The 22,125-nt window shown below is 23.6% G+C and overlaps 3 protein-coding genes across 4 annotated transcripts; 1 reads left to right on the top strand and 2 right to left on the bottom strand.

The window, feature by feature from the left end:
• Positions 1-3,652: 3,652 nt before the first annotated feature.
• SCCRO3 (defective in cullin neddylation 1 domain containing SCCRO3) lies at positions 3,653-5,685 on the bottom strand. Its single transcript, XM_017899655.1, has 4 exons — positions 5,541-5,685; positions 5,074-5,237; positions 4,511-4,818; positions 3,653-4,246 (listed from the first exon to the last, which is right to left on the bottom strand). The coding sequence occupies exons 2-4, from the start codon at positions 5,153-5,155 to the stop codon at positions 3,653-3,655; spliced, it is 984 nt and encodes a 327-aa protein (XP_017755144.1). The 5' UTR covers positions 5,156-5,237; positions 5,541-5,685.
• Positions 5,686-7,446: 1,761 nt separating this feature from the next.
• obe (activating signal cointegrator 1 complex subunit obelus) lies at positions 7,447-15,852 on the top strand. Its single transcript, XM_017899597.1, has 11 exons — positions 7,447-7,577; positions 8,147-8,238; positions 8,298-8,446; positions 8,945-9,190; positions 9,264-13,457; positions 13,789-14,280; positions 14,361-14,551; positions 14,634-14,802; positions 14,891-15,148; positions 15,301-15,646; positions 15,748-15,852. The coding sequence occupies exons 1-11, from the start codon at positions 7,447-7,449 to the stop codon at positions 15,834-15,836; spliced, it is 6,357 nt and encodes a 2,118-aa protein (XP_017755086.1). The 3' UTR covers positions 15,837-15,852.
• Positions 15,853-16,000: 148 nt separating this feature from the next.
• LOC108547191 (protein MEMO1) lies at positions 16,001-21,872 on the bottom strand. 2 transcript variants are annotated; one of them, XM_017899599.1, is made up of 8 exons: positions 21,686-21,872; positions 20,466-20,547; positions 20,319-20,387; positions 19,601-19,713; positions 19,355-19,466; positions 19,028-19,247; positions 18,780-18,884; positions 16,001-16,053 (listed from the first exon to the last, which is right to left on the bottom strand). In XM_017899599.1, exons 1-8 carry the CDS (start codon positions 21,735-21,737, stop codon positions 16,006-16,008), a joined length of 801 nt encoding a protein of 266 aa, XP_017755088.1. In that variant the 5' UTR covers positions 21,738-21,872; the 3' UTR covers positions 16,001-16,005. The 2 variants fall into 2 exon arrangements, with proteins under 2 accessions (XP_017755088.1, XP_017755087.1); XM_017899598.1 differs by lacking the exon at positions 16,001-16,053 and adding an exon at positions 17,875-18,070.
• Between the last annotated feature and the right edge of the window lie 253 nt (positions 21,873-22,125).

Genomic DNA, 22,125 nt, shown 5'->3' with positions numbered 1-22,125 from the left:
ATATATATATAATATATAATATACATATTTATATACACATATACGTAAAAAACTTTATGATACATAAATAAATAATCTTTTTTAAGTTAAGATTGATTAATAAAATTAGAAACAATGGAATATTCAATATTTGCTATTCGAAAACGTATTAAAAGTATTAGTAAGGTTAAGAATCAATATCACGAAATGAATATACATTAGAATTAGAATTAAATTATTACTTATTTGCTACAAATACTCACTACAAATTGAGTAAATTCAAATAATGGAAGCGATAAACGTATTTTCATCCAATACATACAAATATGATTCCCAACTTCTGGCATGTTGCGAGAAATAATCAATTTTTGAAATAGTTTTTATAAATCTCAAACCATTAAATATCTAACCTGTACACACATATACGAATTGACTCTGATAAAAGCAAGGCATTCTGAACAAAACACTGCAGTCACACAACCGAAAAACACCAAGTGAATAATTTAATCGTCTATAGCAGCAATGACACAGAGAGTTTATAGATGGCACAATCAATACCGTATACATGTAATTTCCTACTTCTAAAATAATTTACAGTTTGTTACATTCATCATATTTTTTTTGTTATCGAGAAAAATCAAATTTTTAACAAAATGAATTATTATATTTTAGTTAATAAATTGAAATAAATAAACTATTGTTCTTTCTATATTTTTAGTACTTTTATATTATGCTGCATAATACACAATAAGACACCAGGAATTCCCACGGTTGGTCTAGGGAGAACAACTAGGAACAACATATTTAACAAAATTTTTCTACTTAAAGATGAAAATGATTCTCTTACAAAATATTAATATATCTAATGCACCAATTATTGAATATAATTTCTGAATGAATATTAATACAAATAATACGTGACAAATTTACTACTAAAGATACATTCGATCAAAAGAAAAGCAAAAGTTATACATAGAACGTATATGTATCTTTTGGAAAAAAATTAATAATTTTCATACATTATGTTTAAGAGATTAATTTCAATAATCGATATTAATATTTAATATTATATTTTATATTTATTACAAAATTATTATAAGCTCCAAAAATATACAATGCACAATATATATATGTATATGAATATGTTGCATGTATTCAGTTAATAGGATACATTTGCACACACATTATGTAGATAATTTTGTATTATTTTATATTACAGATCAAAATCTTTAAATCCATTAACACATGATTTTAAAAGTCAATTTTAGAAATTTATTAAGATTTAAATATGAATTAACTCGATTTTCAATAGATATATATAAATTAATATTTTAAGTAATTAAGATAAAATAGATAAAAATTATAAATTTACAAAAACTTTTAAACTAATTATTTAATACATAAAAATAATTGGAATAAAATACATAATATTAAATTTTACATATTTGGTTGTAAAATATTAATTACAATAATAAATTTATATTTCTAAAAATTATTTGTTTTTGTTTGTTAAACTTGTTAATATCAATAGTTTAAATTGTAATGTATTATATTTATAAAAAATAATATCATAATTTATGTTGATACAGAAATCAATATACAATTCTAGAAAAATATTTTTAATACTGTAATTTTTATCATAAACATATTGAATCAATATCAGCAATTACATATATTCGTTCTTGACTTTAGATTACATGAAACAGTTAATTTAAAAGTTAGTGTTTCCACAGATTGTACTTTTCATAAAACTGTTTCTTGTAATTAGACATTAGGTTTATAATTATATTATTTCAGAATCATGAATATAATTATTTAAAAAAATTTAAACTTTTATCACGTTTTAATGAATTATGAGAATATGTAATGCAAAAAGAAAATGTGTATTTCTATTAAAATATTTATAAAACTATTACTGCAAAATTTTAATTCTTAGTTGTCATAACAATAAAATATGTAATGACATTACATATTGTGATGTATATGTTATTAAAACTATGCTTGATTTTTATATTATTAGTATAATATGTACAGATACAGTTTATAATAGCATTGTTGATATTCTATCAATGGATCAATTACACTTATAATGGATCAATTACACTTATAATATAATATAAAGCTATTTTTCAATAAGCCTGGATTTAAACATAGATTTAAGTCCTCATTAAGTCACAAAAATAAATTAGTAATATATGTGCGTTTGTTAACTTTAAGTTATACACACTTGTAATTTTGATAACTTTATAAAATTGATAGTGTTTTATACTAACAGAGAGGATCTTTTTTGTATTATATTGTTAAAATATAAAATACATAGTAGTCTTTTATGTAAATTTAGTGTACAGTATAAATCTACGCAATATTTTCAGTATTTTCATACTAAATTATTTGTCGTTTTAAAAATTCTTTTTGTGCTTATAGTAAGATTTATACATATAATTTTCAATATGCTTAGTATTTGTAAATATATCATATAAATTTGATCATAACTTTTATGTAACACACAAAATTAATAAATTATTTTCAAATTATATATTTCTTTACAAATTTTCATCAAATGTAATGAAATTACTAAATATTCATTCTTTTTTTTTAGACAAAATAAAGCATACTGTTAATAACTTCATCTAATTTGAATTGTATTGTACATGAAAAGATCCTCTATAAAAGCAACAATTATTCTTTAAATTATTATACAATATTTTAGATTAAATATTGTACTTTTGATAAGTATTGCAGCTAAGAGGACACTATATATCTAAGCATATTTATGATATTTTGAAAATATCATCAATTAATTTTTAAAGCAAGACTATATAAAGCTAAAAATCGTTTGCAGTGATCGAAATTGCAATGTAAATATGTAGCATATTTTTGCAAAAATATTAACGAGTCATACATTTGTTCAATGATATATTAATTATCATTAATTTTTATAATTTTATAGTATTTTTCGAAAGACATGGCACTATGTACATATGTGTTATCAATGTTATTATATTCGAAATATGTTTATTAATTAGTTTTAATAATTTTCATTTGCGATTTCAATCATGGTTGAGGCTTCATTTACTGATATTTAAAAAATAAATAGGAACATAATTTAAATAAATCATACGTCCATTTAAAACAATATCATAAATTATGATCACAAATGATCCAACTTGTTTTACAGTAGCATGTTTGCGCCAGTTTTAAATAAAATTACATCATATATTTTGCTTTAACAAGATATGAAATAAATTTTTAAAGAATTTTTATGTAAGAAACTTCACTTCATTAGATCTTTGTTTTTCTGTATCAATATCTTCAAAAAGTTTAAGAAATATTAATGTTTTAAAAATTGTATACACTTATACATACTGTATCACAAATTTAGATTATAGAAATTGTGTCTTCTAATGTGTTCATTAGATGTGCAAAATTTTACATTTATATATCCCTGAATAAAATTTTTTGAACCATATTTTTCTCAATGAATGGGAAAAATTAGTTCATAATTTTTCTTTATCAGATACTGTAATGAAAAAATAAAGAAATAGATAAAAATATTTTGTATGATAACTATTTTTATCTTTTCAATGTCAAACAATTTAAAATAATTCTGTTCAAAGATTAAACATATAGTGATATTTATTTGTAATTAAAGTTCCAAAATGCTTTTAGAATATTAATTATCAATAGAAACATCTTTTATATCATCTTTACTGATATTTTGATTCATTTGATCATTTTCATATTCTACAAAGTCATCAAATAAACTTGGCCATGCTTCTGCATCATCATAAATACTAAGATCATTACCAATACTTTCAGCAAAATTTAGAAACATATTCCATGTATCTCTAGGTATACCTCGAACATGATGACACTCAAGAAATTTAAGCCATTTTGACAAAAGAGGAGGTTCACATATTGTGAAAACTAATTTCCACAAAACAATTGCCATATCAGCTGGTAATATTCTTTGACCAGAATTAACATCTAAGCCAAACCGGAATGTAAATCGATAGAGATCTTTGAATAAACCACTGTTTATAGTTAATTCTTGAACAATTTCCGGTAATCTTGCTTGTATACCACGTATACTGTCTACTTTCATTGCTTTCAAACCTGTTACAAATTCTTGACGTGTAAATTGGCACATCTGTTTAGCATTTAATTTCCAAGCAAGAACAAGTACTTTAAATTCATCTGGTGACAATTGTAAATCATTACAAAATCTTTCTATACCATCAGCTAAAATTACATCTTCATGTGAATCCTACAAATAAAGAAAATTGGATTTCAATAAAAAAATAATTATTTTTAAAAGATTATATTCCAAATACATTTTTTATATAAAAGAAAGTCAATAATCACAAATACAACATTTAATAACAGTTCTTAATTGTGTTACAATTCAATGTAGTTAAATAAGTAATAATTAATACTTTTGTTTATAAAAGTAAATAGTAGGTTATAAAAAGTAACTCCAATGTAATAGTGATAAAAATTAGTATAATAAAAAGAAAACTCTAAACTTCACCTTATATTGGTCAAATAAAGCATTTAACTTGCTCTCTGATGGTTCTCTTTGTTGCTTTGATTCAGTGGTTGTATTAAGACCAGATGATGTTCCAGATCTACCCAATGGTGATAATTGTGCATAGAATCCTCTTGATGAACGTAAATTACTTTGTACACTAGGCATAGATCCACAATTATCAGACCCAACATTGTTGAATGTTGATAATGTAGTTACTGATTTTCTGTTTCCATTTATATGTGCTTCAGGCACTAAGGGCCCAGTTTGTTGACAAGAATTTAAGAATGACCCTCTCAATTCCATTGTTTCTAAAATCATTGTAATATATGATATTAATAATAATAAAATGTATTAATAAAACTTCAATTGTATAAAATTTAATTTTCGCATCTAAATGAAACTGATATAAAAAAATCAAAAACATTGTTTTTACATGTATTTATGACATATACATACATATAAAATTAAAACTAACATCTATTGAACAAAATAAAAGGAAATAAAGATTGAAAAAAAATATAAATTAAAAACTATATACATAATAACTAGAATAATCATATTACCGTCTTTATAATCAAACGATGAAGATCTAGTAGCAGTGGCTGGTGGAAGAGACACCTTGAAGCACGAAAAGCAGTTTCCCATTGATGCTGTCCGTATTTAATGTTAAAGACGATTATTCCATGCATCAGTAGTTCAGTCTTACATTGGCAGTCTTGATCAAAAGCTAAATAATAATACGTATAATATTACAATTTTATTTTCAACAAAATATATCTATTATAAACATTCATACATTTTTAATATATAAGTATTTTAAGTAACTGAAAGTTTTCAAATATTATATGCTGATTAAAAGTCATAATATTAATAGAATAATTTTTTTTCAATAAATATATAAAATAATTATGTTACTGAAAATATAAATTTAGCAATAAATAAATTCTAATATATTGTTTTAAGTATGTGACTTCATTATTAAGAGAGTGTTTTGGTATTAACCCTAGATTGTACAATAAAGATTCTTTACCTTATTATTAAGGCGGATTTTTGGTCTATCTGGGTCGTAATATCCCCAGTAAAGACCCCCCGCAAAATATCTTGCTTTGCCTTCATTCATTAATTTTCATAAATTATTTATATGGTAATTTATTGCAATTAAAATTAACAAAATGTTTCGGTTCTAATTCTTTTGAACATTTCTTTTACATGACTTTTAAAATGAATTTGTATTTGACTAAACAATACTGTCATTTGTATAAACGTAACCTCATCAGACAATACAATGACAGTATCATTCCACACATGAAATATATATTTCAACCAATTTATTTCGTGTTATATATTAACAAAATCTGTATATAAAAAACACAGAAAGAAGGATATATTCTTTGTACTTCAACATATAATAAAAAAATCCCTTTAAAATGAAGCAACAATGAAATCTCTTTACTTTTTCGTAAATTCAGTGTTGATACGTTATAAAAATAACAGTCACTAGAAAAAGCATCTAGGCATTTACATAAAATTATAAATGTACATGAAGAAAGTTATTATTTTGTTTATTAACTCATTAATTTAATTTTATAAATATTTCAAAAACACAACTAAAGAATATAGTTAAATATATATATATCGCAAAACAATGTCCAATATTTTTGTAAATAATTTATTATTTGTTACAATATACTGCACATTTTATTTATATATTTATAATATATAGTAGTTTTGACAATAATAATTATTTTATAAGTGAAATTATTTATTTTAAAAGTTCGAAATTATTAAGGATTTCAAATCTATATGCAAATTATTTGAAGTAAATACTAACAGTAAGTGTTGTAATTATAAATAACAAAATATATATATATATATTTACTTAAAGAAATACTTTATTATAAACTGAAAATAATTTATTATAGAAAACATAGTTATAAAATTAACGCAATTTATTAATGAATATTTAATGTAAATTAAAAAAAATAGATTAATTTTCTATAATAATATAACAAAAATTATTTAATAGTGAACATAGTTATTACATGATTATTAAACTACAAGATTAAAGTTTAAAAATATAAACTTAATTATAATATTAATTATATTTTAGTTTTATCACATAACCTTTTATTTTTGTTATAGAATATAATACTGATTTAATGTAAACATCATTAAATGTACTCTCTCCGTGTTTTTCATATATTCTTTCATCTAAAAGATATATATATATATATATATAGAGAGAGAGAGAGCGGAAGAGTGAAAAAGTAAGAGAGGGGATAGTTTTAACTTTAACTCAGCGTGGTTTTGACAATTGAGTAAAAACTAACCAAGCAAACAGCATAGTTTCTGAAAATAATCTGTAAAAAATAGTACTGCTACATAATATTTAATATTAAATTTTGGTTGAAATTCTTATTGAATTATATCATTTAAATAACTGTGAAATAAATAATCAATTTTAAAGTGTAATATCTTATTATTATAAATCGCATGTAATTTATAAAATACATACATTTTCTTAATTACGACAATATTACGTCATTTTTTTAATTATAACAATATTAATTAAGTTAGGAAAAATTAGAAATTACAAAAATTAAGTAATTTTTCGGCAAGTACACATTTCTATGATTGTTATGTGATTGTGAATTTATAATATCGATAAAATCATTAATATAATTTTATTCATCTTTAAGTCGTCGTTAATAGTGATAAGAAATATAATTAATAGTGATAAGAAAATTTATATAAACTTGGGTAACCTCATTTTTAATTAAAAAATTCCTCTTTTGGAATGAATAAAAAGAAATTGAGTAATAAATTTTTCCATAAAAGATTGTAAATTTATAATTGTCTAAAATTTTTAATAGATTCATATATCTCTTTTCTATTGTATGTTACAGATAAGGTGTATTAATATACTCAAACAAAAAATGCCAGAATTACCACGAATTACAAGATCATTGCGAATGTTTACAAATCTTGGACGTATTAAAAGTACAAAGGAATTAGAACCAAATGACTTGTTCAAAAAGAAAGAAGAGCAGTATAATGAATCAAAATGGTACTTTATAATAATATTTTCTAGATTATATATAGATATATTAATTAATTTTTGCAAGAAATTTCTTTGTTAATTTTAATCTTGTATATGATATTTCGCTATTTTCAGTTCAAGGAAATATTCTATATGTCTTGATAATAATATTCTTATACTACTATAAAAAGTTCCTTATGTTAAATACAATAATGCTACAAATTATTGATATATTTTTAAATAGCTTTTAAACATTAAACAATGGAAATATTTAATAAAAATTTTTTGTATAATTTGGTTTATGTAATTGAAGATTTATAAACTACTATTTAATGACTAAGGACTTTATTAGTTTATAAGTTCTTATAAATACTTTCTAAATAACAAAGTATAATAATCTGTCTAAAAAAAATTGTTTCTTTACAAAAAAATTATTTACGTAATATAATATCTTCTATTGTGAAAACAATTCGTTTGGAAATAATTTTTTTATGTTTTTAATTACTAAATTATTTACAACTCATTATAATAGATTTACTTTATAATTTATTATAAACGTTATACTATTATGTAATCAATACTTGTATGCATTCCAGTGAATTCAGTTGGCAAGATTTATGCAATTATGTACCTAAGGATACTTTATTCCATATGAATGAGTTACGCAATATTGTTGTAGAAATACTTGGTATGTAATAACTTTGAATGACAAAATGAAAAGTTGTTATTTAATTTTTATTATTTTAGGAGAATGTTCTTCTAAAGTCATAGATGAATTTTTAATGTTTACTTTACAATTATTAATCAATGAAGAGGAATTAATACAAACAAAATATAAAATTTTAAAAGAAAGAGCAGCAAATTTAATATTTCAAGATGCTAAAAATATGATGAAAGTAAATATATCTAATTATAATAAATTCTATTAACAATTTACATAGAATTAATAGTGATTTATTGTTATATTTATTAAATTTATTGTTAATATTAGACTAATACCAATATTTTTATAAAACGAACTTATTTGAAAACTAATGTATTTAATTTGAAAAATTAATTGCATAGCATTTATAGAGTATTAAATTATTTGAATCAGTGTATTATAGGAAGCCCCAAAACTATGAATATAAGTTCAACTGGTGATCAAATATCATAAATTCATAGCAAAACATTATAAAAGTTTCTTCTTTGAATGAATTTTATTTATAATACTTTTCATAAAATACTTGTTTCTAATAATATAAAAATTTGTGAACTTTTTTTTGGTATAAATTTTTTATTTTTAAATTAAACTAAATTTGTATACAAAAACTAACTGAAATTTGTATGTATACAAATAATAAAATTATAAATAGTATGCATTATGTATTTGTTAATTATTATAACAATTACAGATAATTACTGTAATCAGGAAAACATTAAATGAAGATGTCTTGATACTTATAAAAAGTAGAAATGTTGGTACTAATGAAGTATCAGAAAATGAGATATTTGATCCAAACATTGAATACAAGTCTGCAAGAATAGTGTGGCCAGATACTGAAACACTTCGCAGTATGTTTCCAAAAAACATTATTCAAAATACTGATAATTTTTCAATGAAATATAGAAATGAAACCACAAAATTATCTAAAACTGAAGTTTGTATTAAATTTGTTTATATTACTGTTTACTTTTAAACACATTTTAATTACAGCTATAGTTTTATTTCAGTTTGATGTGACAACATATAAAGAAAATTTGAAGTTATATCATGCAAAGAAATTTATGTACATGACATTAGAAAAATTTGAAATGGCCATAATCACTAGATTAAAGGATTCTGAAAATTTACAAAATGAATTATTTAATTTCTTAGGTTATGAATGTATAGAGCTGATACAGTATATTCTTCAGCATAAAAAAAGTATCATAACTTTGAATTCTGTTGCAAAAGTACAAAAAAAATGTAATGTTCAAAGACCTGTAATCAGTGGTCAAGTAACTGTACAATCTGAAAAAGAAAAGCAGTTATTAAAATTAATACGAAAAAAAGAAAAAAAATTAAACAAAATATCAAGTAAACGAGAAGGGAAAGGAGAATTAGAAGAAAATGGTTTTGAATCAGTAGAGTTGTGTTTACAAAAAAATGAAGCATTAATAGAAATGCATACACCTATATTTAAAAAAAGTATTACTGATAGAAATGCACGAGAAATTTTTCCCTTTGTATTTGATTCCAATGTAAGTAGTAGAAGTACAACTGGTTATGTATCAAAGCAAAAAATAATGTTACCGCAAGATGTTGTAAGAAAAGACACAGAAATGTATGAAGAAGTTTCCATACCTATTCCAGAATCTCAACCAATTGATGTAGATTACAAACCTGTTATGATATCATCATTAGATGATATTGGACAAATGGCTTTTAGTGGCATTGAATCATTAAATCGAATACAAAGTATAGTATTCGATGCAGCATACCATACTAATGAAAATTTATTAATTTCTGCTCCAACAGGAGCTGGTAAAACTAATGTTGCTATGTTAACTATAGTACATCAAATAAAGCAACATATTAAACAAGGTCAATTAATGAAAAATCAGTTTAAAATAATTTATGTAGCTCCAATGAAAGCTTTAGCAGCTGAAATGACAGCAAATTTTAGTAAAAGACTTCAGTGTCTTGGTATTTCTGTTCGAGAACTAACTGGAGATATGTCACTAACAAAGACGGAAATTCAACAAACACAAATGATCGTTACTACACCTGAAAAATGGGATGTTGTTACTAGAAAAGTAACCATTTCTCTTACTAGTATTGTAAAACTATTAATTATTGATGAAGTTCATTTGTTACATGGTGATAGGGGGCCTGTTGTTGAAGCATTAGTTGCTCGAACTTTAAGGCAAGTAGAATCTTCACAAAGTATGATCAGAATTGTTGGACTTTCTGCAACTTTACCCAATTATGTAGATGTTGCAAGATTTTTAAGGGTAAATTTACATGTAGGACTCTTTTATTTTGATCATCGATTTCGACCTGTACCACTTAGTCAAACATTTATTGGTGTAAAAGCAACATCATCGTCACAAGAAATGAGTTACATGGATTCCATATGTTATGATAATGTCATAGATATGGTACGTAAAGGACATCAAGTAATGGTATTTGTACATGCACGAAATGCCACTGTTAGAGTGGCAAATGCACTGAAAGAGTTAGCAATACAAAATGGTACACTTAAATTATTTATACCTGAAGGTCAAGCAAAATTTACAAATAAAGCCTTTGCTAAATCACAAAATAAATGCTTAATTGAATTATTTAATAATGGATTATCAGTACATCATGCTGGTTTATTGCGTGGAGAAAGAAATTTAGTTGAAAAATATTTTGCAGAAGGTTTAATTAAAGTATTAGTATGCACATTAACATTAGCTTGGGGTATAAATTTACCAGCACATGCAGTTATTATTAGAGGAACAGAAATATATGATGCAAAACATGGTTCATATATTGATTTAGATATATTAGATGTTTTACAAATTTTTGGGCGTGCTGGTAGGCCACAGTTTGATGTATCTGGTCATGCTGTTATTATTACTTCTCACAATAAATTATGTCACTATTTATCATTATTAACAAATCAAATACCTATCGAGAGTAGTTTTATTAAATACTTGGCTGATAATTTGAATGCTGAAATTGCATTAGGTACAATATCAAATGTAGAAGAAGCTATAAAATGGTTAAGTTATACTTATTTATTTGTTCGAATGAAATTAAACTGCCATGTCTATGGAATTCCATATCAACTTATTTTAGAAGATCCAAATTTGAAACGGAAAAGAAAGGAGTTAATTGATACAGCAGCTAAAGCATTAGATAAAGCTAGAATGATTCGATATAATACCAATACTGGAGATTTAAGCACAACAAACTTAGGACGTATTGCAAGTCACTTTTATCTCAAATATGACACCATTGAAATATTTAATGAACTTATAAAACCAATTATGACTGAATCAGAAATATTTACTATGATATCTCATTCTCAAGAATTTGAACAATTGAAAGTACGAGAAGATGAAATACATGAATTGGAATATTTAGTTAAAGAATATTGTGAACTCATAGTTCAAGGTGGTGTAGAAAATATACATGGTAAAGTGAATATTCTATTACAAACATATTTATCACGTGGTATTGTTCATTCGTTTTCACTAATATCAGATCAAGGATATATTGTGCAAAATGCAGAACGTATATGTAGAGCATTGTTTAAAATTATGTTAGGACAAAATAATGCAATAATGGCTGGCCGTTTACTAGAAATAGCAAAAGTGCTTGAAGTGCGACAATGGAGTTATAACAGTCCTTTATGTCAGTTTTCATGTTTATCTTCAGAAATCATTGATAAAATAGAACAATATGATTTAACAATTGATAGATTAAATAATATGAGTGTGAAAGAAATTGGAAATATTTTGCATAATCGGAAAGCAGCAGTATTGGTGAAAAAATGTTGTGAAGAATTACCTGCTTTAGAAATGGAATCAAATTTACAACCTATTACTCGTACAGTCTTAAGAATACGTTTAAAAATATATCCTCAATTTCGATGGAATGATAGCTTTCATGGTAAAACTTCAGAACCTTTTTGGATATGGATAGAAGATCCAGATAATAATTTTATTTATCATCATGAATACTTTGTTATGACAAGAAAAATGGTTTGTAACAATCTTGAACAAGAACTTGTAATGACAATACCATTGTATGAACCATTGCCTACTCAGTACATAGTAAGAGCAACAAGCGATCGTTGGTTGGGTTGTGAAAATATGCTGCCTTTAACATTTCATAATTTAATATTACCAGAAGTATATCCACCATATACTGATTTATTAAATTTACAACCATTACCAGTTAAAGCATTGAGAGAACCATCATTTGAAAAACTTTATAAATTTTCTCATTTTAATCCAATACAAACACAAATTTTTCATTGCTTGTATTATACAAACAATAACGTTCTGTTAGGAGCTCCAACTGGTTCAGGAAAAACAATTGTTGCAGAAATTGCCATGTTTAGAGTATTTAAACAATATCCAATGCAAAAAGTCGTTTACATTGCACCATTAAAAGCTTTAGTTAGAGAACGAATGAAGGATTGGAAAGTTAGATTTGAAGAACAACTGGGGAAAAAAGTAGTAGAATTAACTGGAGATGTATCACCAGATATTAAAGATATAGCAACTGCGTCTGTTATTGTGACTACACCAGAAAAATGGGATGGTATTAGCAGAAGTTGGCAAACAAGAGCTTATGTTAAAAATGTTGCACTTATCATAATAGATGAAATTCATCTATTAGGAGAAGATCGTGGTCCTGTGTTGGAAGTTATTATTTCGAGAACTAATTTTATTTCTAGTCACACTTATAAAAAGTTGAGAATTATTGGACTTTCTACAGCATTAGCTAATGCAGTAGATTTAGCTGATTGGCTTGGTATTGGAGAAATGGGTCTTTATAATTTTCGTCCGTCTGTACGACCTGTTCCATTAGAAATTCATATAAATGGATTCCCAGGAAAAAATTATTGTCCACGAATGGCAACAATGAATAGACCAACTTTTCAAGCAATTAAACAACATGCACCATCTAAACCATCTTTAGTGTTTGTTTCATCTCGCAGACAAACACGTTTAACTGCATTAGATTTAATTGCTTACCTTGCAGCAGAAGATAATCCTAAACAATGGTTACATATGCTTGATGAAGAGATGAATAGCATTCTAGATCATGTACAAGACTCAAATTTGAAACTTACTCTTGCTTTTGGAATTGGACTTCATCATGCTGGTCTTCAAGAGAAAGATAGAAAAATTGTTGAAGAATTATTTGTTAATAATAAAATTCAGGTATATATTTGAAGTCAATTTTATTTATATTCTAATTATTTAATCATCATATCATAAAATAAATAATACCTTATTCTTTAAAGAAAAAATATTTCAAAAATATTTTAAAAATAAATTAATGTATTAAATAAAATATAAAAAAGTTGAATAAATTTGTCGAATACAATTTTTGAAATCTAAACTAAAAATTATATATAAAGATTCTTAATTATATTTCTTTTTTATATTGTGTATAATACACATTATGTTATTAACAGATATATAATACATATTTTTTTAAATATAATTGTAAATATTCAAACAGATTATTTCATAAAAATATTATGTTTAGGTATTGATTACAACAGCTACTTTAGCTTGGGGAGTAAATTTTCCTGCTTATTTAGTTGTGATAAAAGGTACAGAATATTATGATGGCAAACAACATCGTTATGTAGACATGCCAATCACAGATGTGCTTCAAATGATGGGTCGTGCAGGCAGGCCTCAATTTGATAATTCTGGAGTGGCAGTAATTTTAGTACATGATTTAAAAAAAAATTTTTACAAAGAATTTTTATATCAACCATTCCCAGTTGAATCAAGTTTATTAGCTGTTTTACCAGATCATATAAATGCTGAAATTGTGGCTGGTACAATTAAAAACAAACAAGAATTATTAGATTATTTCACTTGGACTTATTTTTTTAGAAGATTAATGAAAAATCCTAGATATTATAATCTAAATGCTTTAGAACCTTATACAATTAATCAGTACTTATCTTCTTTAGTAGATAATACATTAAAAGTGCTAATAGATTCACATTGTGTGGATTTTGACCAGGTATATAAAATAATATAAAAATTTTATTTCTAACTTGTAATTAGAAAGAGTAATTAAGAGAATGTTTTTACTGATTTTAGGAGGAACAAATTTTGTATCCACTTTCAATGGGTAAAATAGCATCATTTTATTATTTATCACATCAAACTATGTCAATGTTTGAACAATCATTACAAGATTCTCTTACATTGGAGCAATGTTTACATATTTTATGTAATTCCCATGAATACAATGAATTGCCAGTAAGGCATAATGAAGAATTATTAAATGAGTAAAGTATTATTTTTGCTAATAAAGAAAATAACATATTTCGGAAATTTCATTTTATTTTAATATATGTAATATTTAAATAGGGAATTAAGTAAAATGTGTCGTTACCAAGTAGATAATTACTCATACAATTCTCCACATACCAAAGCATTTTTATTACTTCAAGCACATTTCTCAAGACTTTCTTTACCATGTGTAGATTATATTACTGACTTGAAATCAGTTCTAGATCAGGCAATTAGAATTATTCAAGTACGTATAATTAACAGAAAAATATTATCTTTCTTTTTATACATTATAATTAAAATACTTTTTTCAGTTAATATATATTTGCTTTTAGGCAATGATAGATACAGTTGCAGAACAGACATGGTTAGCAAGTACACTTATGATAATAAATTTACTTCAGATGATTATTCAAGCTCGATGGATTGATGAATCAGCAATTACCACATTGCCATATATAAATTCAGAACATTTACAATTATTTTCAACATTGTCACTAATTCTCCCAGAATTATGTTTTATTGCATACAATAAATATGGTGTACTTACAGAAGTACTTGGTAAAGAATTTCAGGAAGAACAAATACATCGGGTAAATATATAAGATTTCAATATTTTGTTGTGTTTTATAATATTTTATTATTTATATAATATCTGATATGTACGTAAATTATTAGTAAATTAACAAATATTAGAAATTAAGGTAAATCAAAATCAAATTACTCATTGTTAATAATTTTTTAGATATACCAAGTAATGAAAGAAATGCCAATGATCTGTGTTCAGTTACATTTAGAAAATCATGATGAAGAACAGAAAAAACAGGTTATACCAATAAAGTATGACAGTTCTGATTATATAAATATTCATAAAGATCAAGATTATATATTAAATATTGGAATGAGAAGAAAAAATAAATCTAATAACTTGAAAACACATAGTCCCTTGTTTCAAAAAGGAAAAGACGAAGGTTGGTTTCTAATTTTAGGTAATATTTTGGATAAAGAATTATTAGCTCTAAAACGAATATGTGGAATAAATGAACAACATAAATGTCATCAATTACAATTTACAGCACCATCAAAACTAGGTAATTTTATTTTTGTTCATATTTATAATTAATAATATATATATTTTTATCATATACAACACTAGTATTCTTTTTCTAATAAAAATTTGTTTTGTTTTAAGGACGAACAACGCTATCATTTTATTTGATGTCTGATTGTTACATAGGACTGGATCAACAATATGATATAAAAATAAATGTAACATCTTAACCGTTTGAATGCAAAGAAATATTGCAAAAATATTATCGAAAAGCGCCAAACGGTACAATCACACTTGTTTCCATTTATGCTGAAAAATGTCAATTGGTGCAATCGTGCTTTATTCACCTTAAGTATCTGTAAGACTGAGTACATGTTACGGTAAAATCCGAATGCATCGTTAATCGCATATTGCTACCCAATGTAGTGGCACTCTTGGACATAACATCTGAAAGACATTACGCTACATAGCACTAAAGCAGTTAGTATAAATCTTATCTGATTTAGCAAATGTGTTACTTTTTTCTAAGAGGTAAATATAAACAAATTATTTTACTAAAATCTATTGTTATTTTATCGATATTTATAAAGTTGTTTTAATAACTCTAAGTACTACAATAAAATATATATTTAAATTTAAAAATCTGTAAATATTTTTTTATAGTGCATATAAATTTATATATATTTCTTTTATTTATTACATGACTATGAAACAATATGTGTACACACACACACACGCACGCCACACACACGCACACGCACGCCACACACACGCCACACACACGCACACGCACGCACGCACACGTGTATGTATATATATATATATATTTTTATATATATATATATATATATACACATATAGATTGTTTTATATTTTTCATACAAATGTATATCTTATTAATTTAGTATACAAAGATAAAAAAAGTAACATTTGAAGGATCAGTTTTATAATTTTATATATTATGGATTGATAAATTCAGTTATATATAAAAATATTAAAAATAACAGATAAAATCATATCCAACGTTGAATGTTAGTTCATTTTATTATAAAATGAGTCTCATAGATCATACATACAATTTAATACAAAAATGCTTTACTCTAACAATAGTACTTTATTAAATGTAAAAGAATACCAATAATAGTAATATATATTGTGTACACGTTTTTTCACACTGATCCTCCTTCATACATATATAGTGATATTGTAACAATACAATATTAATTTGTAATTTCTTATACTAACGAGGAATAACAAGATAGTATATGGTAGGAAGGATATGAGATCATTTCATTGCTTTGTTTTAAAGAGAACATGATTAAGTTATATACTACTTATCTGTAATATTTCACATGATATTGATCAGTGCAGACTGTTCACTCTAGTGACCTAGAAGAGATACACTTTAGCTCTAGATATTTAGTTTTAAGCTTATACAAATCCCTGAGACAAATAATGCAATTTGTGTCAAAGTATTTTCTATTTATTAATTTTCTTAATATTTATTGTCCTAGTAATCAAAAATAAACGTTAAACATTACTAAATTAAGTTTAAAAATTATATTTGAAGTAATAAATAATAATTGTATATTAACAATATATTTTTAATTCACAACTAACATAATCAAATTCACCAAATGTAATAAACATCTTACTACATCTAAATTATAATTTATAAATATTTCAATGCTTTAACGTTTTATAAACAAAATATAATTATTCCTTTTGCAATTTCTTTAACTTATTTCATTAAAATTTTAGACTAATAACACCAATATTAAATATTTTCTATTATTTCATATGACTTTTAAAGCTGTAATAAAGTTGATTACATAAATTAATAGTTTAAATATTTTTTTTTTCAATAGATTAAACCTTTCCCTTTTTTATCAATAGATTGAACCTTCTGCTTCTTTAGTGTACATAAAATGCACTTTATATATTATTATTTCTGTAATTGTAGTACTAATCAAAGCAAAGAAATACTTAAGCTCCTTCCATAATGGAAATTTGGAAGTACTGATTATTTCTTGTAAGTAATAAACCGAAATATTTTTAAAGCACAAAATTTAACAATAGTACATTTCTACTCATCACATTCATTACAAATATTATTTTTTTTCTCCAATAGTTGAGAAAATTTCGCACAATATAATAAATTCCAACTCGATTTTAAATGTTATTACTTCCTTTAAATACAAAACGAAATTTAAAAAAATTATAGTTAATTTATTTTTATGATTATTAGATTATTACTGCCGTTTTTTTAGTACTTTCTTTCTTTCTGTAAAATTTTTAAATAACAATAATATAAATGTATACTGTATCACTCAAGAACTAAGGAAGCACTGGCATAACTAACAGAACTATCATTCATATTATTGCACTGATTGCTTTGAGCATACTTAAGAAACTTCAAGTTCATTCTTTGGCCATTAGTATTCCCTTTTAAACTATGAATTGCCTGTCAAAATATCGATTATAATTTCAAAAACTATATCTTATTTCATAAAGGTTGTTAATGTTACAACTTATAATTATGTAAAATTTATTAGAGAAATTGTTAATTTCCAAATATTGGAGTTCTACATACACATAGTAGATCAAAAATTTATGTTTGAAATATTTTTTCAATAAAACTTTTGTAATAAAATATTTTTTTGATAAAATAACACAGATATATTATACAAATATATATATTTCATACTAGCTGGATTTATTACTAGTTAGATAAATTTTGTTTTGTGTATATAAATTGTGTATTGAGGTTGACATATAATATCGATTATTATGAAATATTAATTAAGACAGTTCTATTCTTTAGCTTAGAACAAAAAATACAAGATGAAATTTTTTTAATTTAAAAAGTTAAATTCTTTATAATAATTTACATCTGATATACAGTGCTTAAGTTTAAAATGTAGAGTAATTATAAGCACAATTCATCTAATTATCAACAAAATTTCAAACAAAATTCTAACAAGATAGTTTCTTAGAAATTATCTTAATTATCTTAAATTCTTTAAGATTTTTGGTCTCTTTAATGAGTGAAGTATATGATTTAAAAAAATTTGATTTTTACTTTTAAAATTGTGAACTGTTTAAAATATTTTTGAAATTTTTTAACTCTATGTGTATGTAGTTCCATAATGTATATGATTAAAATTTGTTACCTGTAAAAGAACACTAATAGGATGTCGGCCACATATTGTATTACCATATTTTTTAAGGTAATCAGTAAATATTATAGGATTTAATGTTTCTATGATGTCCATACCCTGTGAATTTTTGTATAAAAAAAAGTGTAAAAACTATTTATAGTAGTATATAGCAATACAAACACACATTATTTAAACAGTTATTTAAAAGTAAAAATATTTACAAATAGATAATCATAATATTATATTTAAATTTTACATACCATCTTGTCAAGATTTTGAATAGATCTATGAATAGGACCACACGACCTATCGTAATAAGTATAACGAAAACGTTGACCCCAATGACAAAAATCTGAAGATATAATAAATAATGTTTGTGGATCAGCCATATATGGTGCTAATAATCTTCCATAGAGTGCTTCTTTTTCTGGACTTAATGAACCCACCAATATAGGAATTATTGTGAAAGAATCTTTAAACCTATATTCACACCAAATTTGAAAGTAAGAATTTATAATAAATATATTAAAACAATTATACACATACTTTATACAATATAATAAATTTAAAAAATATAATAATTTTACCCTTCCATAACTTTTGCAATAAATGGTAATTGCATTTCAATGCTGTGTTCTTCTTCATCTGTATTTAAATCCATCCATTCAAAATGTCTAGTTTCTTCAAGTTCTCTGTATACTGTCACATGAATAGAAACCTATATTTGAACTAGTCTTTGATAGTAATTCATATTTATAACTTCATTAAGTTTTGTCTTGAATATAAAAATAATTGTATTCAAATTCTAATATTTTATATCATAGATTTTGTACCTTGTTGATCAATATGTAAATCATACAATGGTGTTTGATAAATTGAAGCAGAAGAAAGAGCACAGCCTGCTAATCTGACATGATGTGATGGGCCAAGAATAAAAATTCTGCGTCTACATAATAATAATACATTATATATTTAATCCTTTATCTTAAATAAATATAATAAATACACAAATAAAAATATAAAAAAGTAACTAATTATTTTATTTTTATACATTATTACATAATTTACTTATATATATTATTACATATTTACATTATTTGACTGATAACATTAAATTATAAATATGTAAAAATTAAATCATTAATTGCATTTCAAATATATATTTACATATATATGAAATTCATATAAAAATTTAGAAATTTGTAATGAATTAAAAATACTTTTATATAAACATTGATAAATTATATTGGTTATTAATTTATATTCTTAAATTTAATATAAAAAATCATTTCGTGATATAAAATATATGTTTTATAAAAACTTGAAATTATTATTAAAATAATGAATGCATTGCTCATATAAAAAGATAAAATGAATACTTCCATACTTTTTTAAAATTTTGTAAGTGAATTTTAACTTTTATTTTGTTATGAAGTGTATATAAGAAATATGAAATGCAAATAAAAATTTGTTTTATATTGTATAGGATAAATGTTGCGTTGTCCTGTTAAATATTATCTTATTAGAGAAAGAATTCATTAAAGAACTTACACAACTACAGGACTAATCTGGCGATAAGCAAAACCAGCACATGCTCCACAATAGCTGTAACCTGCATGTCTGTGGAATTTTGTTTGTATTTCAATAAATATTTTTTAATATAATCAAAAATGATTCTAATGTACTATAATTACTGACGGTGCAATAATTGCTCTAGCAGGTCCATGTGATAAGTCTGCTGCACTCAACCAACCTTCTAATTGTTTATTTAACTCCAATCCTATATAAAACATTGAAGATACATATTTTAAAAATATAGTGCTAATTATTAAAATTAAAATATAAACTAATATCATATAAAATTATATTAAAATTAAAATTATTAATAAATGTCTTAAAGTATTATACAGTTTTTAAAATTAAAATTTATAATTTTTTTGGAGAAAGTATATTATAATACATAGTAAACTATCTACTTAGTAAACTATTTATTTATACTTTTATTTTTTAATTGAAAAATTTAGAAGTTATATTTATTTTATTAAAAACGATAATGAGACTTTGATAAAATGAATTTACTTTAATAAAATATAGTTTAATTATTTACATAAAGATAGATAATGTCACATTTTCAATATATAATATCCAACAAATTGTATAATATGGTTTAAATATAATAAACAAATAACAAAAAAAATAGGAATATAATTTTGTAGTAATATAATTAAATCATTTAACTTCAATCAATAATTGTTAATATTATAGGCTATTAATTAATAGTATTAATGAAACATGTAAAATTCTAAATATACATGTAAATTAATGGCATTTAAAATATTAAGACTCTGAACACTTGAAATTATTTAAAAATACATTTATTATTCAATAGCATATAAAACAAAAGGAGAGAATATATTTGTGTGTGTGTGTGTAGATTTATTTATTTATATAAAATTGATCATACTTATATTATATAAATTTAATTTGTTTCAAGATTAAAATTTCTTAATTTTGGTTAATTTTTATGTATAAGTTTATTGCAAGTGCAATAAATAAATATCTTATTTAAAAATAAATTATAGCTTTCGTAATCGTGATTTATTAAAATACAACTGATTACATATTATTTTACAAAATACTCGAAATGTAAAAATCTTGGCAAAATTGAAATAATTATCAATAACAGACGTAACAATTAAATCAAATGATTAATTTAAACACTATTAGATTATGTTAAAAAATATCGAATTTTAGATATACAAATTTGTTATTATTTGTCAACATATGTTGTTGCCATAGAATATACAATTATGTGTGTATACAAGAGAAAATAAAATATAATAGGTAACTACTATAAAATTATAAATAACCATTATTAAAACTAAATAAATTATAAATATAATTTAAATACTACTTACCAGAACCTGCATACCAACTACCAGCATGAGTTGCTCTTCTAATTAATGCCATTTCTCACTTTATTACACTAATTTTTATCTTCCGTATCCACTTTTCACAATAAATATTTTTTTAATTTATTACTAGTTTTATAAATGATTTATTTAGAACGCCGTCGTTTAATCCTACTTATGTACAAAATATTTATAAAACGCTATCACAAAACTTAACTTTTACTTAGCCATGAACCATGCGCTTTTAATAACGTTGAATAGTACATTCTCAATACTAACGAAGTCTATATTTTGTTGAAATAATAAAAGAAGAAGTAAGTATTTCAGAGATTTATATATTGGTTTATCTTAAATTTAAAAAGAAGCTTGTTAGATTTTTCTTTTATAATTAAATTGAGTAATCAAAGTTTTTATACATCGCAAGTTTAAAATACAGAACTTTACTA

Source organism: Eufriesea mexicana, unplaced genomic scaffold, assembly GCF_001483705.2.
Source record: "Eufriesea mexicana isolate 0111107269 unplaced genomic scaffold, ASM148370v2 scaffold953, whole genome shotgun sequence".
Lineage (NCBI taxonomy): Eukaryota > Metazoa > Arthropoda > Insecta > Hymenoptera > Apidae > Eufriesea > Eufriesea mexicana.
This window is presented reverse-complemented; position numbering and strand designations above follow the sequence as displayed.

Excerpts from the sequence above, each read along its gene's own strand:
- SCCRO3 (XM_017899655.1), bottom strand. The coding sequence starts at position 5,155 with ATGGGAAACTGCTTTTCGTGCTTCAAGGTGTCTCTTCCACCAGCCACT. Across the intron at positions 4,819-5,073 it reads ATCGTTTGATTATAAAGACG|AAACAATGGAATTGAGAGGG; the intron begins GTAATATGATTA and ends CAATGATTTTAG. Across the intron at positions 4,247-4,510 it reads CTTTATTTGACCAATATAAG|GATTCACATGAAGATGTAAT; the intron begins GTGAAGTTTAGA and ends CTTTATTTGTAG.
- obe (XM_017899597.1), top strand. The coding sequence starts at position 7,447 with ATGCCAGAATTACCACGAATTACAAGATCATTGCGAATGTTTACAAAT. Across the intron at positions 8,447-8,944 it reads ATGCTAAAAATATGATGAAA|ATAATTACTGTAATCAGGAA; the intron begins GTAAATATATCT and ends TAACAATTACAG. Across the intron at positions 14,803-14,890 it reads AGGCAATTAGAATTATTCAA|GCAATGATAGATACAGTTGC; the intron begins GTACGTATAATT and ends ATTTGCTTTTAG.
- LOC108547191 (XM_017899598.1), bottom strand. The coding sequence starts at position 21,737 with ATGGCATTAATTAGAAGAGCAACTCATGCTGGTAGTTGGTATGCAGGT. Across the intron at positions 20,388-20,465 it reads GCTAGAGCAATTATTGCACC|ACATGCAGGTTACAGCTATT; the intron begins GTCAGTAATTAT and ends AAAATTCCACAG. Across the intron at positions 19,467-19,600 it reads TTTACATATTGATCAACAAG|TATACAGAGAACTTGAAGAA; the intron begins GTACAAAATCTA and ends TTCATGTGACAG.